This window comes from Neltuma alba, unplaced genomic scaffold (assembly GCF_004799145.2).
Source record: "Neltuma alba isolate B1F8T4 unplaced genomic scaffold, ASM479914v2 tig00003057_pilon, whole genome shotgun sequence".
Taxonomy (NCBI): domain Eukaryota; kingdom Viridiplantae; phylum Streptophyta; class Magnoliopsida; order Fabales; family Fabaceae; genus Neltuma; species Neltuma alba.
In genome coordinates, this window is record NW_021633125.1 from 199,181 (window position 1) to 221,121 (window position 21,941).

General features: G+C 34.9%; 1 protein-coding gene and 2 pseudogenes across 2 annotated transcripts; 2 read left to right on the plus strand and 1 right to left on the minus strand.

Moving 5' to 3' along the window:
- The first annotated feature begins 6,491 nt into the window (after window positions 1–6,491).
- Window positions 6,492–9,939, plus strand: LOC114740092 (transcription factor bHLH79). 2 transcript variants are annotated; one of them, XM_028928216.1, is made up of 6 exons: window positions 6,492–7,082; window positions 7,774–7,977; window positions 8,095–8,160; window positions 8,365–8,433; window positions 8,534–8,611; window positions 9,427–9,939. In XM_028928216.1, exons 1-6 carry the CDS (start codon window positions 6,777–6,779, stop codon window positions 9,553–9,555), a joined length of 852 nt encoding a protein of 283 aa, XP_028784049.1. In that variant the 5' UTR covers window positions 6,492–6,776; the 3' UTR covers window positions 9,556–9,939. The 2 variants fall into 2 exon arrangements, with proteins under 2 accessions (XP_028784049.1, XP_028784050.1); XM_028928217.1 differs by having other exon boundaries at window positions 9,439–9,939.
- Window positions 9,940–11,054: 1,115 nt separating this feature from the next.
- On the minus strand, window positions 11,055–12,767 carry LOC114740127 (probable myosin-binding protein 6; annotated as a pseudogene).
- A 1,212-nt stretch (window positions 12,768–13,979) lies between these two features.
- Window positions 13,980–18,002, plus strand: LOC114740143 (serine/threonine-protein kinase AtPK1/AtPK6-like; annotated as a pseudogene).
- Window positions 18,003–21,941: the final 3,939 nt, after the last annotated feature.

Genomic DNA, 21,941 nt, shown 5'->3' on the forward strand with positions numbered 1-21,941 from the left:
TAACAATTAATAACTATCGCGGTAGGTATTGATAACTCATACACTGTATTTTTTCTAATGTGCTGAAAAAATATATTGTTAATATCTACAGTAATAATTTTTAATCATTACACCTTAAGTTTTTAACGATTGTTCTTACAATTGTCAATATATATTAAAAAAAAAGATAAGGATAATTTAGTAATTAAACAAATAGAATCTCTTGCAATGAGATCCCTTGAGACTTTGGATTAATTTGACGATTTCAAAAGATCTTTTTATATTTAATTCTCCTGGGGGATCTTACTGCAATTTTTCCCCTAAAGAAAAATTATTACGATTTGCGTTTTTGAATTGGTCAAAATTACTGAAGTTGCCCGAAGCAGAAAATAGTTTTCACTTCGGCTTCAAATAATTTGGGCCTCCACAGGTCGGCCCAATGGGGGGCAGGACTCAGGTGTTTCCAGTCCTAGCCTAATAGAGTGGTAATTAATAGCTGAAAAACACGAATAAAACATTATTTTCAAAAGTGCTCCATTGGGCTGTTATTGAACTCAGTTTTATATTTTGTACTTTTCGGCCTAACCATTTCATAGTTATTTAAAGATGTAATACTAGCTTTGATCCTAATTATAAGAACTAGTTAACTAATTTAGAGAGATTAAAAAAATAAGTTAAGTTAATTATTTATAATAAATATGTGTTATATTTTCTAAAATATCCTTACTAATCAAATGTATTAGATAGAATTATCATTATTAAAAAGACTATCTTGGAAAAAAATACATAAATATGAGAGACAAAGTAAATTGAGGTATTATAATCAGGACTAAAATAAAAGTCAAACGAAATCTTGTATTAAGAACTGGAGGTAGTAGTATTTTATATTGTTAAATAGTACTGCTTTATTTTCAAATTTTAGTCAGTAGATGAAACACGTGAATAAGGTTTAACCTAATGTCTTCTATTTTTCTTATCTGAGCATAATTTCCTGTTCAATGTCATTGAACTTCAAAGCTTGGTCAAAATAGTAGACGTTTTCTGATTTAATTTGATTTTAAAAAAAAAACACAGAAGCCAGCCCTTAATTTTCGTTGACTGCTCCAAGCAGGGGCCATTCTCCAAGGAGCACATTCAATTTCAGAAGTCGAAGATGTCACAGTAAGGAAAAAGGTACACTGAACTCTGTGATGATAATGAGAAAGAAGCAAAGGGGAGTGAAGATTACATGTGCTTCATCCGGAAGCAGCGGCCGGCTTTCTGATGTGAATTTCACAAGTAGACACATGTTGTTTGCTCTTTGTCCCAAGTTTATCTAAAACCCACTTTGTCCTTTATTGCAAACTACACCATTTCTTTTCTGCACTCAATTCAAATTTGAATTGAATTACACTTTTATTATTATAAATTTCTTATTTATGTCATGCTCTAGAAATTTTGTTTAAGGTCTCCAAAATCTTCAGCTATTCACAAATGTCTGTCGTTTTTTTAAAACTTTTGCACAAAAATAAAAATGAGTTGCATACATCTTAATTTCGTGAACAAAACGAAAGACATTTTACACGTAGCTAAAGAAGAACTGGACCTTTAAATATATTATACCTATTCAAGGACTTGGCTCTTTAAAAAAAATTTAGGTAGCTGTAGGCAATGAATATTTTAAGGGAGAATTTTAATGAGGTCCCAAAAAAAAAAAATTACTAAAAAGTCCCAATAACAACCTAAGTAATTTGTAATGACAAGTTTTAGAATAAAAAATAATAATTTTTAAAATTTGTTTTGTATTTTTTTTTTTTGGACTTCATTGTAATTCTACTGTATTTTAATGGGAGAATTTTTGGCAAGTTTTCTTTTCTTTTACTTTTTTTCTTCTTCTTATGGTATTCTTGTTATGGATATTGCTAAGTGATTGCGTTAGAGAGATATTAAGAGAGATGATCAAATAATTTGCATCTAATTAAGTGTAATTGTGGAAAGATGAGGTAACTTTAAAACAATCAATTAATTTTGCCTAGTTTTTTATTTTTATTTGATAAAATATTTAAAGGTTGAATTGATAGTGATATTTTATTTTGTCCTTGGATGATCCGTATTGACAATGCATGCTCATTCTTCAAACATTGCTTCTTCTTCTCTACCTACCATTTCTACCTTCTTTTCATCTCTACCTCTCCTTTCTCAGTCACCTTCCATGACATCCGGACCTGGTATTTGCGTCTTTACTGCGATTCTAATTCTAATCTAATGTTACAACCTAGTCTGTGCCTTATCAATAATACCAAAAAGTTAAAGTGACAAAGAAAAAAAATTAAAACAGGGATACATTTAAAAAAAAAACTAGAGTGATGATAAAAAAAATATTATGATCACAAGCAATAATCGTCCTAACTAATTTTGGGTCAAACAATGGAAAATTATGATGAAGTCCCAAGAAAAAAATACAATACTAAAAAGTCCTAGTGACAACAAATCACTTTGCAATAACAAATTTCATGTACGAAATGACAACATCCCACTTGTGATTGAGACTTTGTATTTATTTTTCTTCTTTGGGATCTCATAACAATTCTTCCTTAAACAATACTAACTCCGGTCTTAATATAAGACATAGTTGATTGATTTGGAAAAATTAAAAAAATTAGTTATTTATAGTAAATAATGTTTTTTCTAAAATGCTCTTATTAATTATGTGTGTTTGAATTACAAATTGATAGTAACTCCTTAATATATGTAACTATTAGAGGGATTACTTGAGAAAAAAATAGATAAATGTTAAAGACAAAGTGAATTAATTTTATATTTAGAACCAAACTAAAAGTTAAACTAATTCTTATATGAAGAATAGGAAGTAGTATAATTTTCCTGTAAATTTGGAGGTATCCTATCCACCTAGTTTTGATGATAGATATATGAACTTGTGGCTGTCTAAATCAGTTGCCTTCCTCATTGTCTAGGGAACCACATTCGTGTTACCTAACCAAACTTGGATGCTCCAATCCAAGTAGTAGTAAGTCGTTGGCATTCATTAAGTTTGCGTATGTGAGACTGAGACCATATTGAAGTGAAAAGGTTAAATCTTTAAAATCCATGTGCTTTACATCTCAAGTTGCTTCCCTCCAAAGAGAATCCCAAATCAAAATCTAACACGTTTCTAATTATAAATCTCACAAAAATACCCACCACCTTGGCTTCTTTAATTTGGTCCTGTATTAATTTCCTCTCACACCTCTCAACCTCCTAAACCCCATATTTGCCTTATCAGACACTTACTTTCTTGCCTTTACTTCAGCTTTGCTTGTATGATTAGCACTTTTTGTGCTAAGCTAGTTAGGTAATGACGAGTCCTGCCTAGTAGGTCATTTTCTTTTGCTTTTCTGTTTTCCTTATTTTTGTGTAATCCATGATTGATGGGTTAGGCAAGACACTATATTTAGGTGTTTAGGCTTTTAAGAGGAAGGTTTTTCTAGCTATTACAATATTATTTTATTATGGGTAGCATTAGAAGTTTGTTTAGGATGACGATTGATGCCTTCCAAAATAAAATTTCAATCGTAGTTTAAGAGATATATTTGTGGGAAAGTTTCGTCTCAAAAAATATTTATAAGTGTTTATATTAAGCAGTTTCAAACAAGTAGCTAGAATACTACCCACTGTATATGTTATATTTACATTGATGTTTGTAACTTACCAAGTCAATCCCATGTATCAAAGTTAATAAGTTATGTTGTTTCTCAGTCATGAAAATCGATTGCTAAGACTATATGCAGCATAAGCTATTTACCAAACCTTAAGATGATTGTAGATTAAATAAGGCGACACCTTTATGTCAAAAATTAAATTTCTGTTAATCAACCCAAGAATCAGAATTCTAATTAATAATTCAATTTTGAGTTGCAAAATTTACACATTATATGTAAAATATATTTATTACATTACCATCATTGTTAATTAAAGAATCAGTGGTAAAATATAAAAAATGGTTCCACATAAGACTAATTTAGGTGATAAGAGTGGAATGCATATGGACAAATGTTAAAAATGTGAACTTTTCCCTATCTATTAAGAAATGACAATTGTTTGATTTCTTGTTACAAACTATATCAAGCTCTGGAGTTCTGATTATTTTATTTTAGTAGTATTAAATAAATAGAGAATTGAAGATGAAATTGAGATAGGGATAGGGGCTAATTTGGGGTTTATAGTTGAGGAGTTTTAGACTTGAAGGGAATCATGGCCATTGCAAATTGCAATTAAGCAAAGGATCCCAGCATCATTATAATTAGGAGATATCAAATGATTCCCTATCACCACACAAAATCTTCATAAGTCACATCTCATGCAATTCCTCAACATTTTTACCGCTGCCTTTTTCTTACTGTACTGTAGGGCTCTCTACTCTATATGTATTTATTTTTCCCTTTGACAAATGATAGAGATGTTTCTGTTTAATATTTATTAAATTTTCATTAAAAATTACCCAAATCAATCCCTCACTCCTCTCATGCAAAATGCCACATGTTTTCGAGTTTCAACATATATATTTTTTTAATATGACAAAAATTTTAAGTAAATTGGTGTTCAGGAGATCAATAGGATGAGGACATGCATACAAAACACTGATAAAAGTTCCTATAGTTTGCTAACCAATACAGTCTTCGAATTGACAGCAATATTTGGATTCACAATCTTGTGGATTATGAGATAAGTTATTATTAATTTGATAACCTTTGTTTGCAATATATATATATATTTTTACTAGACATGGTATTTTCTTATTAGAAGTAATCATGATTCAGGTACTATCAGATGCCAAATGTAAATACATCTCTTGATATGAATTCAAGACATTGTGAAGCATTAGATTGTTGGGTTAGACATACACTTTTTAACTTCTTAATACTATTTCAAATTCAATTGGGTTTGATAAATATTTTCCATATGGGAGATAGTCCATATTAGTGGTGGGACATTGGGCGCGCTATGCACCACTCTCAATCATATGAAAGCAAAATCCCTATATCAATATCTAACAGGATGGACGTTATATCCCTCTCTGTCTGTTCAATATCTATTTGTTCTGTAAGATTCAGTTTTATACCTTTTACTTCAATCATATCTATAGTTTTTATGTTTTGTTAATTTATCTCCTTTGGAAAAAAAGAAATCACCCCTCTCATACTTATCGTCTGCTTTGAGCCCCTCTGGATCAACATTTCAGCCCTATTAAACTCTTGGCTTTAATACGATCCAACATCTGATATAGATTTTGAAGTGAAGTGAGTTGGATTTATTAATAATTAATAATTTATAGATAATGTGATCTTCCTGTTCATAAATCTTAAATAATGTACACATATAGTGGTAGTTCATTATATGGACGTCGTTGTGACGCAGACGATAACTAACAAAAGAATCGATCACAACAAGAAACAAGTTATGACATTTGCCAATGACTGGGTAAAATAAAAAAGAATTATAAATTTTGCAGTTTATTCCTTTTTTTAATATTTTTTTGCGTAGTTAAAAAAAAAACCTTTGAATAGGTATTATTAACCTTTTTACCGAACTCTTGTTGATGCTATATCAACTATCAGCTACCGTATGCGAGAATGCCAGTGTTCTGCTGTTATTATTATCCAAGTAAACGATATTAATTCTTTATTTTTAAAAAACACATAAATTATGAATATTTTCTTTAGAGTTTGATCAAATTAGTTTGTATAATTTTTACATAGAATTGGGGAATTTTTTTTAAAATTATATTTTATTTAAAAATAAATATAACGTATTTAATTTTAATAATCTGGGTTCAATTTAAGAAATAAAATTAGACATAATTTTTGATTATTAATCACATGGAAAAAATGCGTAATTTGGCTTATTATTTTGGCATAAAGCTGTGCAATGGATGCCTAGATGGGCAGGTAGATTTACGGGCCAGAAAAAAAAAAAAAATAAGAAGAAGAGTAGATTCGGAGGCAATGGATTAAAAAGCGCCGGGGGCGCAATGCGCCACCATCGTTCCCTCCGAGCCAGTCCGGCCAAAAAAGATCACAGGCTTCTATCTCTCTCTCTCTGACTCTCTCTCTGACTCTTTGTCATCCATTAACAGTTCTGCTGTTATTATTATCCAAGTAAACGATATTAATTCTTTATTTTTTAAAAACACATAAATTATGAATATTTTCTTTAGAGTTTGGTCAAATTAGTTTGTATAATTTTTATACAGAATTGGGGAAATTTTTTTAAAAAATTATATTTTATTTAAAAATAATATAATATATCTAATTTTAATATCCTGGGGTCAATTTTAGAAATAAAAGTAGACATAATTTTTGGAAAAGTGCGTAATTTAGCTTATTACTTTGGTATAAAGCTGTGCAAGTTTGTAGATGCCTAGATGGGGAGGTAGATTTACGGGCCAAAAAAAAAAAGAAGAAGAGCAGATTCGGAGGCAATGGATTAAAAAGCGCCGTGGGCGCAATGCGCTACCATCCTTCCCTCCGAGCTAGTCCTGCCAAGGAAGGTCACAGGCTTCTCTCTCTCTCTGTGACTCTCTCTCATTGTCTTCGTCATCCATTAACAGTTGCCATCTTTTAAACTCCGAGCCTCCTCTCCCTCCTAATTACAACTTAAATAATCTCTTCACCTCACTCAACACACACACACACACACACTCTCTACTCTCTCTATCTCTCCCTCACCCAACTCGCTCATCATACTCATTGCTCACTCACTTCTTCCCCTGCAAATCTCAATTTGGGAATTCTGGGTTTGAATGAATTTCGGTTCTTCCTATGGATCCTCCACTCATCAACGAGTCTACATTCTCCCACGCTAACCCTTCTGCGTATAGTCTCACCGAGATTTGGCCTTTCCCTGGGGACCACTCTGCCGGACCTGGATTGGGTCTCCGAATGCCCCATCTGCCTCACAACTTGGCCTCCTTTTCCAATAATTCCCTCCATCGAGATGGCTCAGCCGAGGAGTCCACCGTCACGGAGCAGAGCGTCGGCGGCGGAGGGAATCACAGGAAGAGGAAAGATGCCACCTCTGAGGACGAGTCCTCAAAGATGGTTTCCATGATTAGTGCCAATGATTTGGTTGGTCTTCATTTTCAGCTTAATTTGATGATTTGCTGCTTTAATTCTCTGCTCATTTCCTCAGATAGCGAATGGAATAGGGGAGAACATAAATTTTGATGTCTTTGGGTCTGAATTTTGCTGCTTCTTTTCCCCCCTTCTGGGGTCGCGGTTAATGAAACGATGGAGCGTTTGTGTGATTACTTCTTCTTTAGCCTTTGATCTGGCATGATGAAAAGATGTAGATGTTGTATGCCGCCGGAATTGTCGGAATTCCTTAAATTATAGTCCTACTTTCCAACCACAGTATTGTCCGAGATGAATGGCTTTCGTAAGGGGCTCCCACTGCGAGGATTAAAAAATTGGTCAAATTAAAATTTGCTCCTTTTCCGTGTCATTGGTCAAAGATGAACTCCATGTGTAGGATTATAGGGATAGGCTAGCATCTTCGGTATGCCTTTCCCTGTGAAAAGTGTGTTTGTTTTGTTTCCGTTTCTTCTTCTGGAATTTTTTTATTTTATAGACTTTTGTTTTTCTTTTAATTCTACCTGAACTGAGCTACAGTGTTTCCTTGATAATGATGCAAGGATAAACTTATATGAAGTAAATGGTATGAAATCCCTATAAATTTGGAATGAGCTTTGAATCTTGCAGGTCTTTCCTGATTTCAGTTTTTGAATCTGATTTGTGATGTATGCTCATATTGGTACAGAATGATCCTGGCAATAAACGGATAAAATTAGGAGCATCCAAGGATGAAAATGGTAGTCTGAAGGCTGAGGCAGACGCAAGTTCAGTAGCTGGTAGCAAGTCAGGTGAGCAGGGTACTAAACCTCCTGAGCCACCTAAGCCAGACTATATACACGTGAGAGCAAGAAGAGGCCAAGCTACTGATAGCCACAGTCTTGCAGAAAGAGTATTTCACTGTTCTCTTCTATCTGCTATCTTCACTAAGCTTTAAATGCTGTTAGACACCCAGAGGTGTTTTTAGATGGTTCATGTCACTTGAAAGTTGAAACATCGGTTTTGGCAGGCAAGAAGGGAAAAGATCAGCGAGAGGATGAAAATTCTACAAGATTTGGTCCCTGGATGTAACAAGGCAAGGATAATATTATGTGGAATTTGTGCTGGATTATCGCTTTCAATTACCTTTTCTTTTAAGTTCTGTAACTAAATGATAATAAATACCACTTCCGGTCAAACCAGGTCTTATAATTAGGACCGGAGGTAGTATTAATTGTGCCATTCCCTCATAGCTTGTTTCCCTTATTGAATGTATTTGACATATTTTCTCTCTTTGCAGGTAATTGGTAAAGCACTTGTCCTGGATGAGATAATCAATTATATTCAATCACTGCAGCGGCAGGTTGAGGTGAATATTCTCACCTTTTATCTCTATCACTATTGCCCCTCACTAATTATTTCCTTTCTTTACATCTCAAATCTTATGTGCGATGCATAAAATTTTGTAGTTTCTTTCGATGAAGCTTGAAGCAGTTAATTCAAGAATGACCACAAGCCCCACTATTGAAGGGTTCCCTTCAAAGGATGTAAGCCTGCTGGCTTTACTTGATGATAAGCATATTGACTTCTTACGTGAAAGCCATTTCTAATAGCATGCATGGGATTGATGTTAAGCATATTATCTTTTAACACTGCACTTTTCCTACCTCAGTTATAAATTGGGCTTTGCATTGTTTAGTGCTTCGATTTTCATGTATTGTTTGTGTCGCATCATTTGCTAAAGTATACTCTTCACATTACTGATGTTAAGATTGGTCTGCACACTCAAATTTACTTTTCAGATTCTCGTACATATGCTTTTGATTTATAACTCTTTATTATGTGTTCTGGGAAATGTTAATTCACAATTAACTTCCTTTTCAGTGCAAAGTTATCTTCTTCATTTAACAATCTAATTTCCATTCACAACCTAACATATGCATGAAGCTGAATAAAGTTGTCCCAATTTACAGACAATGTTAACTTTCCTTTCATTAATTACTTCAAATGAAAAATTAATTCATTTTGAGTATTTCTTGGAGACTCACTGCTTCTGGGCTCGAGGACTTTGTGCTCAGCTTCTTTATACTAGTCCTAACGCAACTTACTTTTTGGGTGTGTAATGACTCCTTGTGAATCATGAATCAAAGTAACTTAAAAAAGGCGATGCCAATCACCCCGTACGATCTTTCACTATTTCAAAATATTTGCGGTGTTAATTAAGGAAAACCTTCTCAATTTAGACTATTTGGCCTTGATAATGTTGCAGAGAGCCATATCATTTCCCTATGGCATAATTTCTTTATGACTGTTAGTTCTCCAAACAAGTAATTAGTTTTAACATGCTGATCTGGTGTTTCAGCTTGGTGCTCAGACACTTGACGTTGCTGGAATGATATTGGGATCACAAGCAGGCAGGACGTATGCTCAGGGAACACAACTCGGATGGCTGCAAATGCAGATAGGTGGCGGTTTCGAGAGAGCAACATAGTTCAAGGGGATCGGTTGCTTAGTATATGTTCAATTAACAACTTAGTCAATTGGTATAGAATGTCTTTGGTCTGTGTGTCCCCTGTTATAATATGGTATCATTAAGTAGGAAGTGCTTGTAATCTCATTGTGCATCTTCTGACAGAGCACACTGTGCTTCACTCTATTTGCCATCAGCAACAATCTTAGTGTGGTTTTCGTTTTAAAACTCTGTTATTATAGGATCCCTTTCACCTGATTTGTTTTCTTTGTGGCGCAATTGGGTATTTATTAGCAGCTCTTGTATTTGTGTCTTTCGAGTGGAAACTAATATAGACACTACGAGTTAGTGAATTGTTGTAATTGGCAGAGACGGACTGTGAGAAAGCTAATTTGTCTTAAAAAACGTGCGCGCTCGAAGCTACTAGGGTCCCTTCATTTAATGCCAAAATTGAAAGGCTAAATTTTTATTCTTTAAAAGAATAGATCAATAAATTAGTAGTCTCTCTAACACTAAGCATAAATTTACTCCACGATAGTAAACAGACAAAAATGTACTGTAGTACCCTATACTTAGATTGTGGTGATTGGTGAACCAAAAAGTTGGTCACTAATTTTTTCTGGGTTAGTCAATAATTGACATCATTAGAAATAATTGTGTCTATGTTTTGCGAACTAAATTTAGCCTGCAATTACTGAAATTTATCATTCATCATATTATTGTCTTAAAGCTAAGCTAAATCCACACTTTAAGTAACCGCTTCAATCTAATCAAGTGTTGATCTTATAGCATGCATAGTAACAACAAAACCAGTCATTATTCCATCTGAACGAACTCATTACACTTTCGTTAAATATCAATTTATAAAGTGATGATGATTAACACTCTTATCGACGACTTCGTGCAGAGTGTAAAGCGGATCTATATAGATTTAGGTGCACCCTGCCGCTTACCATTTTTGTGATGTTATTTACATGTTTAAATCATTGAGTGTTCTTTTGTGATTATACCAAACATTAGAAATCCCTAAGGAAAGAGAAGATCAGACTATAAGCTTCTTGAAGCTTGAGATCCTGCAGCATGTATTTAATTTCCATTTAAGATACGTACAAACTAATGCCAAAGGAAGTTTCAAAACAATCCATATAAAATACTCTTCCGGTCTAAATATAGTGCAAAAATGAGTTTATATTTAGGACCGGAGGAGTACTAACCAAATCAAATCTTGTATGATAATGCTCAATGAATGTGAACAGTACAAACCTATTATGTAGGGATATTCAGCATATTATAAGCACATTAACTTTGAATTCCCTTAGTTGATTTCTATTATACAACAATTACAGACGTATCCGTGAGAGAGAGAATAAAATTACTATCAACATCTATTTATCTGATACTTGAGCTGTTCGGGGCAAAGCATATAAAGCTTGAACACCTTACAATTACCACTGCCATCATTCCAATTCCAAGTATATCCTATATAATATCATTATTTTGTTCCAGCAGAGTCAGGACACTTATGCTAGTGAAGCTTGGATTCCTTTTCCTGCCACATCAAAACCATAGTGAGAAATAGTGACATCTATCAAGAACAGTAGAATCTTACCTAGCCAAATTGGCGAGCTGTTGACTTGTTATTTTACCTGTCTCGTTGTCTGCAATATTAACACTCCGATTCCCATTTTCTGCCAAGTGAGCTTTATTTTCTTGTTTCTTCATCCAGCCGTGAAAATATGTTTTATCTTCTTCAAAATTAACCTGAGTTGGTACTGCTTGATGACCATCGAGGTCTTTTCCTTTCTTATCCTCACAATCATGGAGCTTGGATGAAGAGATGTTACTTCTGTGGGATAGATGAGTTTGTGAATTGAACTGTTGGCAGTCCTCTGTATTCCCATTTTTGAGTTGCTGAAAGTCATCATCTTCCATTAAGCTTCCATATTTTTCTCTGTAAATAGCCAACTCATTCTCTAATTCCATCACTTCTTCCTCTCTTTGAGTAGCATCTCATTAGTTTCACGCAGGGACTCTTCATCATGCTCTACTTCTTCCTCCATCAATCTCTGATACTGTAAAGCCTCCATCTGTATCGCTGCTTTCTCAGCCTGTAAACGCGTGATCATAGCCATTGCATTGTTAGCAGCGACAGCCGAAGCATTTCTTTCTTCATCCAGTTCCATATACAAAGACATGAGCGGCTTTCTATCCAGACGGACTTGTCTGTTCGAAAGGTTTAAGGTGGCTTGATCCTCTCCTTTATTTGAAACACTTCCCTCCTTAGATTCAGGTGTACATCCCGTTTTCTCCGATGTTGATTGGCTGGTGATCCTGTAATAACATCTGGGACTGTTGGGAGCAAAATCTTCATGTGGGGTTCCAAAAAATTCATTACCCGTTGGAAATGACGAGGCCTCGTTCTTGCCTTCAAATTATCAGCTTCTGTCAATAGAAGTACAGAAGCACCCTTCGTATCTTCCTCACTGTCAAGAAAATTGAGGCACTGTCAGTGATATTTCTTGGCTTATTAATCAAACTGCAGACACATGAACACAACAAATTTACTTTTTACGCTCACATTTATCATCAAGCTCTGAAGAATCAAATTTTGGCATGGCTTGTTTACATGTCCCACATGAATTAACTTTAAGCGAAGGAGCTGGAGCTGAAGCTTGTGAAAATGTGACTGCATTTTTGGCTTTTTGATGAAAGAACTTCTTCACCTTCAATGGCCGTCCGCAACACGAACATTTCTGGGTATTGCTTGTTTCTTCGTAAACATAATCATTAGTCAAACCCAGCTGAATTTCTATGTCATCCCCAACGAAGCATTCCAGATCCTTATGCAGAACCCCAACAAGAGACTTGTAGGTATCACAATCTGATTCCTTTTCCGTTGCAAATGAAAGAAGACAACCTTCGCACATCTTTCTTATATCAGAGAGTTTCTTGTGATTATGACAATACGCAATGGACGATATACCCTTCTTGTGAAACTCACATATGGAGTAGTTGCAGTAACAGTTGGAGTCCTTGTGAACCACAACGTGATCACTATTGCTGGAACAGAGCAGGCATGGGATTTTCATATGGAAGAAGAAGGCCAACTCATTGGCAGCGAAAGTTAGAAACTCATTGAGGAAAAGAATACCTATCAACATCCATTCAAGTACTGTGTATACCAAGAAGTGTAGTTCTTCCTCAACAAAGCGAATCAATGATCGAGCGGCCATGGTGGTTTTCTCTTTATGTCGCGGGTGATGAAATTTAGTGGTGTGGATTGCGAAAGAACCAGAAAATAGATGAGGATATCAAAGTTAGCAAGATAGAAAAAGATCATGACCCAGATAGGATGAGCCCTAAGGAGATCACGATCTTTTTCTCTTTCTTTTCTCTATTCTTCTATCTTTCTCTCCTTGAACGTTTCTGCAACGAAGGAAGAAGGAAGTGACGAAGGTGGATATGTTAAGAAACAAGGCTCCAAAGGTTTGGGTGGTGGAACTCATTTGGCCATATATAGAAACACGAGCTTCAAAAGGCAAACAATAACCTGAAATAACGGTCTATCATGCACAGCATCTGCACTCTTAAGAATTTCCTATAATTCTTGACAAAAAAATTGTGTTGATATATCTCATGAGATTGTTGATATGATTTCTAGACAACATTCGACTGTGATCATTACCTTTGGTAAGAAAGTAAAAGTAAAAAACGTTACATTTTCTAATAAATTTAAGGATATTGGGCCTGATTGAATATCTTATATGTAGTTATAAACTGCTTTTCAATGGTGATTTACGAAATACAAGAGAAGTATGTGAGAAGAGTTTTATCTCAACTTACATGAAACGTGCTTGTAAGAGATTTCTACCACTTTGCTAAACGGGACCATTGACCATCGTTTCTTAAATTCTAAGAAGCAATGAAGTTAGTCAAATATGCTTGTAATTACTAATTAGAATGAAAAAGTATCATTTTAGCTGCAAATAAGATTAGATATTAATGTTTGGATTATCTTTTCAAAAATAATTTTATGTTTGAAAGTATTTTTTTTAAGTAATACTACCCACCGGTCCTAATTATAAGAACTAGTTGACTAATTTGAGGAGATTAAAAACTAAGTTGAATTAGTTATTTGTTCTAAATAAGTGTTATCTTTCATAAAATATCTTTACTAATAAAATGTATTGGCTAGAACTATCATTATTAGAATGATTACTTTAAAAAATATATATAAATATAAAAGACAAAATAAATTGAAATTTTATATTTAAAATCAAAATAAAAATTAAATAAAATCTTATATTAAAAATAGGAGGCACCAAACTCTCCACAGCTGCAAAATTGCAAATACGGTCGGGGTGTAAAGTTTTATTATTATTATTATTGATAATGATAATGATGATCACGGTGGGCAATAAAATAAACAAGATAATCATGGGGGAGCAGGGACGCAAAGATCGTGATGTTCACCAATCCGAATAGCGCGTCATGCAATGACAGCCAGGCTTGAGGAGTTCCACTCTGATCGCTTCTCGGAATCATTCTGTACTTTGTATCAATTATTGTCACCTTTATCAGCGTCGTCCCGCGTTTGTCCTGGTCCGTCTCCATCTTCTCTTCCGTTCGTGATTGTGGCCCCGAGGAACTATCAAGTGCCTGATAATGGTGTCCACGTCTCAGAAGAAAAGCCTTCACTCCCTCCTTGCTGCAAACCTTGGCAAGCTTACCATACCTTCTTCCTCCTCCTCCACTCACCATGATTTCGACTTTCCGCCTTTTTCTTCTCACGATCCCAATCCATCTCCATCCACTGCCATTCCTGGTAGCCCACAGGTTATTCAGAGTAGGTCCCACTCTTTTGTGGGACCCTCCCCTCGATTTGCCCAGTCCTCCAATTTCCTGGCGTTTGTTGATGAACTTGATTCTCAGAGCGACGGCGAGACTGAAACTGACGGCGGAAGTGGGCTTGGAACTGATTGTGTAGTTGGCGAAAAGCAAGTGGGTGTGAGTGATTCTGGAGAGAAATGGTCTGCAAAATCGGACCTGGGGATTTTGAAATTTTGAGAGTTGTGGGGCAGGGCGCGTTCGGGAAGGTCTTTCAGGTAAGGAAAAAGAGTGACCGTTTGGATGGAGAGGAGGGTGGTGGTGGTCATGGTGATGGCATTTTTGCAATGAAGGTGATGCGGAAGGAGACGATCATAAAGAAGAATCATGTGGATTATATGAAAGCCGAGAGAGATATTCTCACTAAAGTGGTTCACCCTTTTATTGTTCAGCTCCGGTACTCTTTTCAGGTGCTTTTTCTTTACCTTGATTTATGGTGAACCTATGAAAGTCATTCTTTTGGCCTGATTCTTAAATTCTGAATTCCTACTTGGGAGAGTATATTTAAATTGTTTTTGTTTGATAGAAAAGCATGCCAAAGTTTCATGTTAGCCTGCTAAAGTATTGCCCATGATTCGGAAGTTCAGTTGCTTTTTTCGTTATGTAACGGTCCCAGCTTATGTTGTTGTTTGCAAATATTACTTGGCAGCAGCAAGCACTAAGCAGTAGTTATACCTGTAGAATGTAATCTTTTAATCCCTTAAGCTTCGCCATTGTTGCTCTCAGCTTAGAATTTAGATGTCGTTAACTCCATTCTTCCTCTAAAGATGGTGATCTTAGTGTTAACAGGTGAAGATGGTGCACCATTTAGCACTGTTCAGTTTATTGACTGAAAGTCACGTTTGTTCCATTGAGTGAGTTATGAAAGAGTCAGCACCTATTAAATCTGTTCTAGGAACTTCGAGACATTAGCATCATGAATGTAGTGAATTGATATCTTGTGTGCTTAAACAATTTTATACTGGCAAAGTTCTTTTTAACTTCAGTCAAACACTCCAGACATGTAAAATACTCTGGCACTATGGTTGAATTTTGTAAACATTTCTTTCTTTTCTTTATTTCCCCTTTCTTTCTAGCTAAATCACTTTAATGGCAAGTTCTCGACTTACTGTTATATTTTATTTAAATGTATGGGCAGACTAAATCTAAATTATATTTGATCTTGGACTTTATAAACGGAGGACATCTCTTCTTTCATCTGTATCGGCAGGGTATCTTCAGGTATATTATCCATGATCCCCCTAAATACTGCAATTTACATGTTCAAAGATTTCAAAGATTTAATTCTGCCTTTGGTATGTCTTGAGTAGTGAGGATCAGGCAAGGCTATACACTGCCGAGATAGTATCTGCTGTTTCCCATCTTCACAAGCGTGGAATCGTGCATCGGGATCTTAAACCTGAAAATATACTTATGGACTCTGAGGGGCATGTAATGGCGTTGCCTATCTACTTAATTTTGCTTAAGGAATATGCATAGACTTTGTCGCATGTCCTTGTGATCTCAAGTTTTTGATCTGATTCTTCATATTATTTTATTTGTGCAAATAACAAGTGCAGTAAAAATCGTCAGATTTGTTATGATCTTTTTTGGAATGATTCAAATATATAAATTCATTTTCTTATTCAGGTAATGTTAACTGATTTTGGATTGGCAAAGGAAATTGATGAATCAGGGAGGTCCAACTCTTTATGTGGGACCACAGAATATATGGCTCCAGAAATCTTACTGGCTAAAGGCCACAACAAGGAGGCAGATTGGTGGAGCGTCGGTATACTTTTGTATGAAATGCTAACAGGGAAGGTAATTCCATCTCTGTACCAATCATTTTCGTTGCGTAAGCTGTGTATTTACATGAAGGCTCTACACTCTGCTAGAATATATGCGTGTATATGATAAAAATATGCATATGGAGTATGGAGAGTCAGTGCATGTGGAGGAGAGGCTTTTCGATGTAATTGAATGACATTTTGATGATTTGGTTGCTTACTTCATATTTGTGTGTGTGCATGTGTCATTCGGATCTAAGGTCTTAGCTGCCGAGTCATTAAGATTGGAATGTTGGCTCATTTTCACCATTAATGACAAAAATTATCGATCCTGACAGCCCTTCTCATAATGAAGATCAGTCTTTCTAATTTAGCGTTTGGTCTAATCTATCTATCATGTCGTGCTATTGGGACTCTTTTCTTGTCAAATTCTTTTCTGATTGAGAAAACATATGGTTGACCAATGCCTTTTGGGGTTATCTAGGAGATTCCTTAGGAGTCTATACACATTAAGCTACAAAATACTACAATATTGACAGCTAGGATTTGTATCCAAGTCAATGGGATGCTGCTATGTAACAAAACGTGTGCATTCTTTTTTTTTCCCCCCCCCGCCCCCCTGATCATTAACTTCTATTTTGCAGGCCCCGTTCACACACGCTAACAGAAAGAAACTTCAAGAGAAGATAGTTAAAGAGAAAGTGAAACTTCCACCAATGCTTACCGGTGAAGCTCACTCCTTGCTTAAAGGAGTAAGTATACAACAGCATTCCTTAAACCGTTGTCTTTCTACTCTTTTCTTCTACCCTATAATAAAAGTTAGATATGTTTGTTTCCTGCACATAGGCAATAGTTTGTTTTTATGAACTTTCTGGTCTCCCTATCCTTGTTTTCAATTGTTATTTTCCCTCTATATTATGTATAACTTCCATTTGAAAATGAGTTGTATAGAATTGACCTTTGAAGCCATAACTACTTCCCAAGGTAAAGAAAATGACAATTGACTTTGAATCGAAGACCAATAGACCATGTTGAGAAATTTATACTATTTTTATCTGTTCTGTTACCATTATACATTCATAATTACAAAAATTCATGAATGTATATGATAAAAAAATCTGACTAGCCTGTTACTTATGAGTCATGGATAGCGTGGTTCATTTCTTAGATTCCATGTAACACACGAGACCCACAGTACAACAACTGCACATTTCTTTTTACTTCACAGTTGCTGCAAAAGGATCCATCAAAAAGGTTGGGCAATGGACCAAATGGAGACAACCAAATTAAAGGTCACAAGTGGTTTCACTCAATCAATTGGAAGAAACTGGAGGCAAGAGAACTGCAGCCAAAATTCAAGCCAGATGTGAGTGGGTTAGACTGTACAGCTAATTTTGATCAATGCTGGACCTCAATGTCTCCTGTTGATTCACCAGCACCCACACCTACGGCATCTGACCATTTCCAGGGGTACACTTACGTGGCACCGAACCCTTGGCTTTCATCTAGCTAGACTGACGACATATAAGGCCAATATCAATGTGTATCTAGATGGTTCGAAGAATGACATGAAGAGCACAGGCGAGCTTCACTGAATTGTACTGTAAGCTAACTATTTGCTTGTAACCTTTGTAAGTAACTAACTATTCTGAAAGGTTCCCCTTCTTGCGTGAGAAGGCTCTTAGCAATAATGAATGTAGAAATAAAGAGAATGTTCATGCAGCTATTGATCATTAAAGTGAGTTTATAGTATCTCAGTTTCGAGTTTGTACAATTTATTTTGCATTGATGGAAAACATATGATTTAGTCCGCATCGGGTCATGATAAGATGGTCATGAAATAAAATGATCGGATTTGATTTCCTGTTCATCAAGTTTGTTTGTCCCGCACCTTCTACACGCTCCGTTTGTTATTGTTTAATAGTATTCATTTCGTATATACAGGTGGACCGCAATTGTTCCTTGCGAACTTTTTATTTTTAAAAATAACTTCTTCTTTTTTTTCAAGGTGAGGGAGAGATCAGGAATCTGGACGGTAAGGCAAAAACATGAGATTTTGATACGACTGTGCGGCTTGCGTACTTTCTCATTGGGAATCGACGTTTCCTACTCGTCTCATACCCCCAAACGGCAGCGTTTGGAGGATGAGATGCCGGCTTTTTTATTTTATTTTTTTATTTAAACTTTATTATATTTAATATCTTAAAATATTTTTTTCAGTAACACTCCGTAATACAGATTAATGAATTTTTACTGCATCTAGAGGATTTTTTACTTAGTATAATTTTACTAATATCTAAATTGATTAATTTTTGATTCGCAATAACACCCAATACCCACTAAAGATTTTTCCGCATGTGCTAAAAATTAATTAATTAATTTAGGACATTAGGTGCTATATAAAATATTTTGAAATGTTAGATATACTAAAGATTAATTAATTTAGGATGCTGAGCCCCGCTAAAAAAATATTTTCAGATATTGATGCATTCAAAAAATAAATTTAAGATATTGAGTGCTCCTAAAAATATACTTTAGAGTGTTGGATATATTGAAAATTAATCATTTTAAAATATTGGGTACTGCTAAAAAAAATATTTCAGAGCGTTTAATCCAATTTAACCCAAATAAATATAAATAAAATTAATTAAAAAAAGTGGGGTTTGTTGGGTCTCATGCTGGAAACGGTACCGTGTCGGGGATGAGCAAGCAGATTCGATGCGGACCCCTTGTTTTACCCAACTGAGTTTTTGAAAAATATTTAGAGAATTCTTCGAATTGATTCAGACCGTAAAAACTAAGGGGGTGTTTGGGAAATCCAAAACTATGGTTTCAGAAGCACTTTTTCGCAAAATAAAGTAATCTCCTCCACATATTTACTTCGTAATCCGTAAAAGTACTTCTGAAACCATGATTTAGTTTCTATCCAAACACCCTCTAAGTAAACTGAACTGGTTATGAATGGATATGAACATTATTAAGTATTAACACATTGCCGAAATATTTGTTTAAAATTATTAAGGAACACGTATCGTGATATGCTGTCAGAAGTCAGAACTGTTGTATTGGTGGCTGGGGATGGCTCCAGATTTCTTTACTCACTTGCTGCTTTTCAGACATACACAAAAACTTCTCTGAGAAGGCGAGACAAAGCGATGAAAGTAATTAACCACTAGTTCCTAACCAAATTAACCAATAGTTAAGAGAATCATTGAGAAAGTGACAATGACAAAGGAGCTATATGAAAATGTCAAAATATAAAGTGGAAACTAGGCAGAATCCACTGTCCGAGAATCTTGTTCCTTTGCTGTATAGGCTTTGCGTAACTCGGTAACATGTGGTTTTGGTTGATGGATGGAAACTTTTGATGAAGCCCAACATTAACACACAATCTCTCGTCATGAGACTGACATACACAATGATCTAATTTGTCACACAGATTCCCCAAACCGCACTTTCTGAATTGTTTTGTTTGTAGTGGAAATTAAACCAATGACCATTTCCCAAATAACAACTGAAGAGCTAAAAAAATCGTTCACTTTTCAATCAGAAACAAGATAATACCAATTACTTGAAGTTTCTATACTTTGCTCAACACCTTCAGTTAACAGCAAGTTCTTACTGTTAGAGCTTTTACAAAATCAGAAAGAACCAATCTTTTATAAGATCCTTATAAATACGTGTTCTTTGCGCTTTTCATCTCATAACAATCACTTCAGTTCACTACAAGATCAGCTCCAACCAGTAGAAGCATGGATAGCAGAGCGATGCCAAAGAATGACAGCTCTCTGTGTGAGAAATCCATGGAGGTGGTAGCAAATATCATTAGGCTATCCTCTTTTTCTATTGCACTCAAAACTTTTGGAACTACTGCTGGAAAGACTCTCAGAAGGCCTTCAACCTCAGATTCTGAGTATGCTGATCAGGTCTATGTAGGCAAAAGGTCGGAGAGGCCAAGGGGTCGCGGTAACCCCACATACGTGACCTATCCAGTTCCAGCCGATGGATCAACCTCTCATGTCGAAGAACAGAAAGTCCCCGCTAAGCACAAGAAAGAAGAGAGCGTAGATTTGTTGGCTGCTAAGTTTATCGAACAGAAGCGAAAGGAGCTTGGATTCGTTTCACACAAGACTTAGAATCCTTCTGTTCCGTTTGGTATGCGAAAAAGTCCTTGCTAGAAAGGAAATGGAAAAGGGAAGGTTAGACTTCTAACCATAGTTATTGGAGTAGGTTTTCTGAAAAAATCTATTTACTATGCTTATTGTAAGAGACTTTTCCGCATACCAAATGTGAAGTCTTTGAGGGAGCAAGTGATAGTCTTCCTTAACTTGCATCTATGTATCTACATAACTACTACATATACAGCTGTTCTGGCTAGGATGATATGAATTCAATAAAACTGATATTGGGTTTGTTAGCTTGGAGAAATGAACGATTTTGTAGTTTTTGTAAGAGACTCAACTTCTCTTGTTGCTTTGCTGCTTATTCCTAACTACCTGAAGATGTTACGCATTGACGAGAATCATAACAATATACTCCGCTTAAGAGCCAACATTCTTATAGCTTCAATCCGTGAACTTCACTCGACCTTGCTAGTCAAAACTTTTTGTGAGTAGCCTCTATGAGAACGTTAGCCTCTTAATGGAGGTATCAACATTATGAGCAGAAATTTAAAAAGAAAACTTATCCTAAAAAACTAACCTATTAAATGGAAGTGCTCCTTAAATTTATAAATTTCACTTCTTTTTGAGAGGCTCTCCGATATTTAAGTCATAGCATAGACCAATATTATGGATTATATTTTTGAAGAAACAATGGATTAACCGCATGAAGTAGCTCGATAATAAGGAGTACTACTCTATTCCTTATTATAAAATCTAATTTTTTGAATGGGTCTGTTTTTTTATAAGATTCTCTTTGAATTTGTTTGAACATTTAATGCATTATTATCTATTTTATCCCTAATTTAATGCATTTAATGTATTATTTTTTTCATTTATCTAACTATTACTCTCTTACATTTACTCATTTATATATAGGGATATATTTGAAAAAAAATTATATTTGCTACATATTAATTGTTTTTGACTAATTTTAACTGTTTTCTTAAACTGCGTAATTTAATTAAAAAGATCTTATAATAAGAGACGGAAGGAGTAGTTTGCAGTTGACCGTTGAGATACCTCGATCATGTCAAATTGAAAGGAGTTGGAAATTCATCACTTTTGTGTAGATCAAGTGCCGGCAAATCATAAACAAGTGGTCCAAAAATATGACTACGAGTTGGAAAATCATACTCAACAAGCTCATGATTGCTTAGCTTTTTAATCTGAGAAAAAATATCCATACGTCCCATATAAGCAAAGTAAATACAAGAAGATCCTAACAAATTTATCTCACAAATCAAACTCGCATGACTAAGACTCGAATTTTACAAGTCAAACACCCATATTTACAATTTACAAGTCAAACCTGTAAAACTTGTAAATTTAATAGAAGCATTGAATGATTAGAACTACCAAAAGAAAAGTTTCAGAGAACCGATAGAAAGATGCTCAAAGAGATTAGGTGACATATGAAGTGATTAGTCTCAAAGATTAAGTGCCTGTTTGTTTTTATTCTTTGTTTTCTTATTCTCAAAACAATTTTATAAAATTGTTTTTAAGAACAAGTTTTGGAAACAAAAAATAAAAAAATTTGTTTAGAAAATAATTTTTAAAAAATCATATTTGATAAAAAAAAATATAAAAA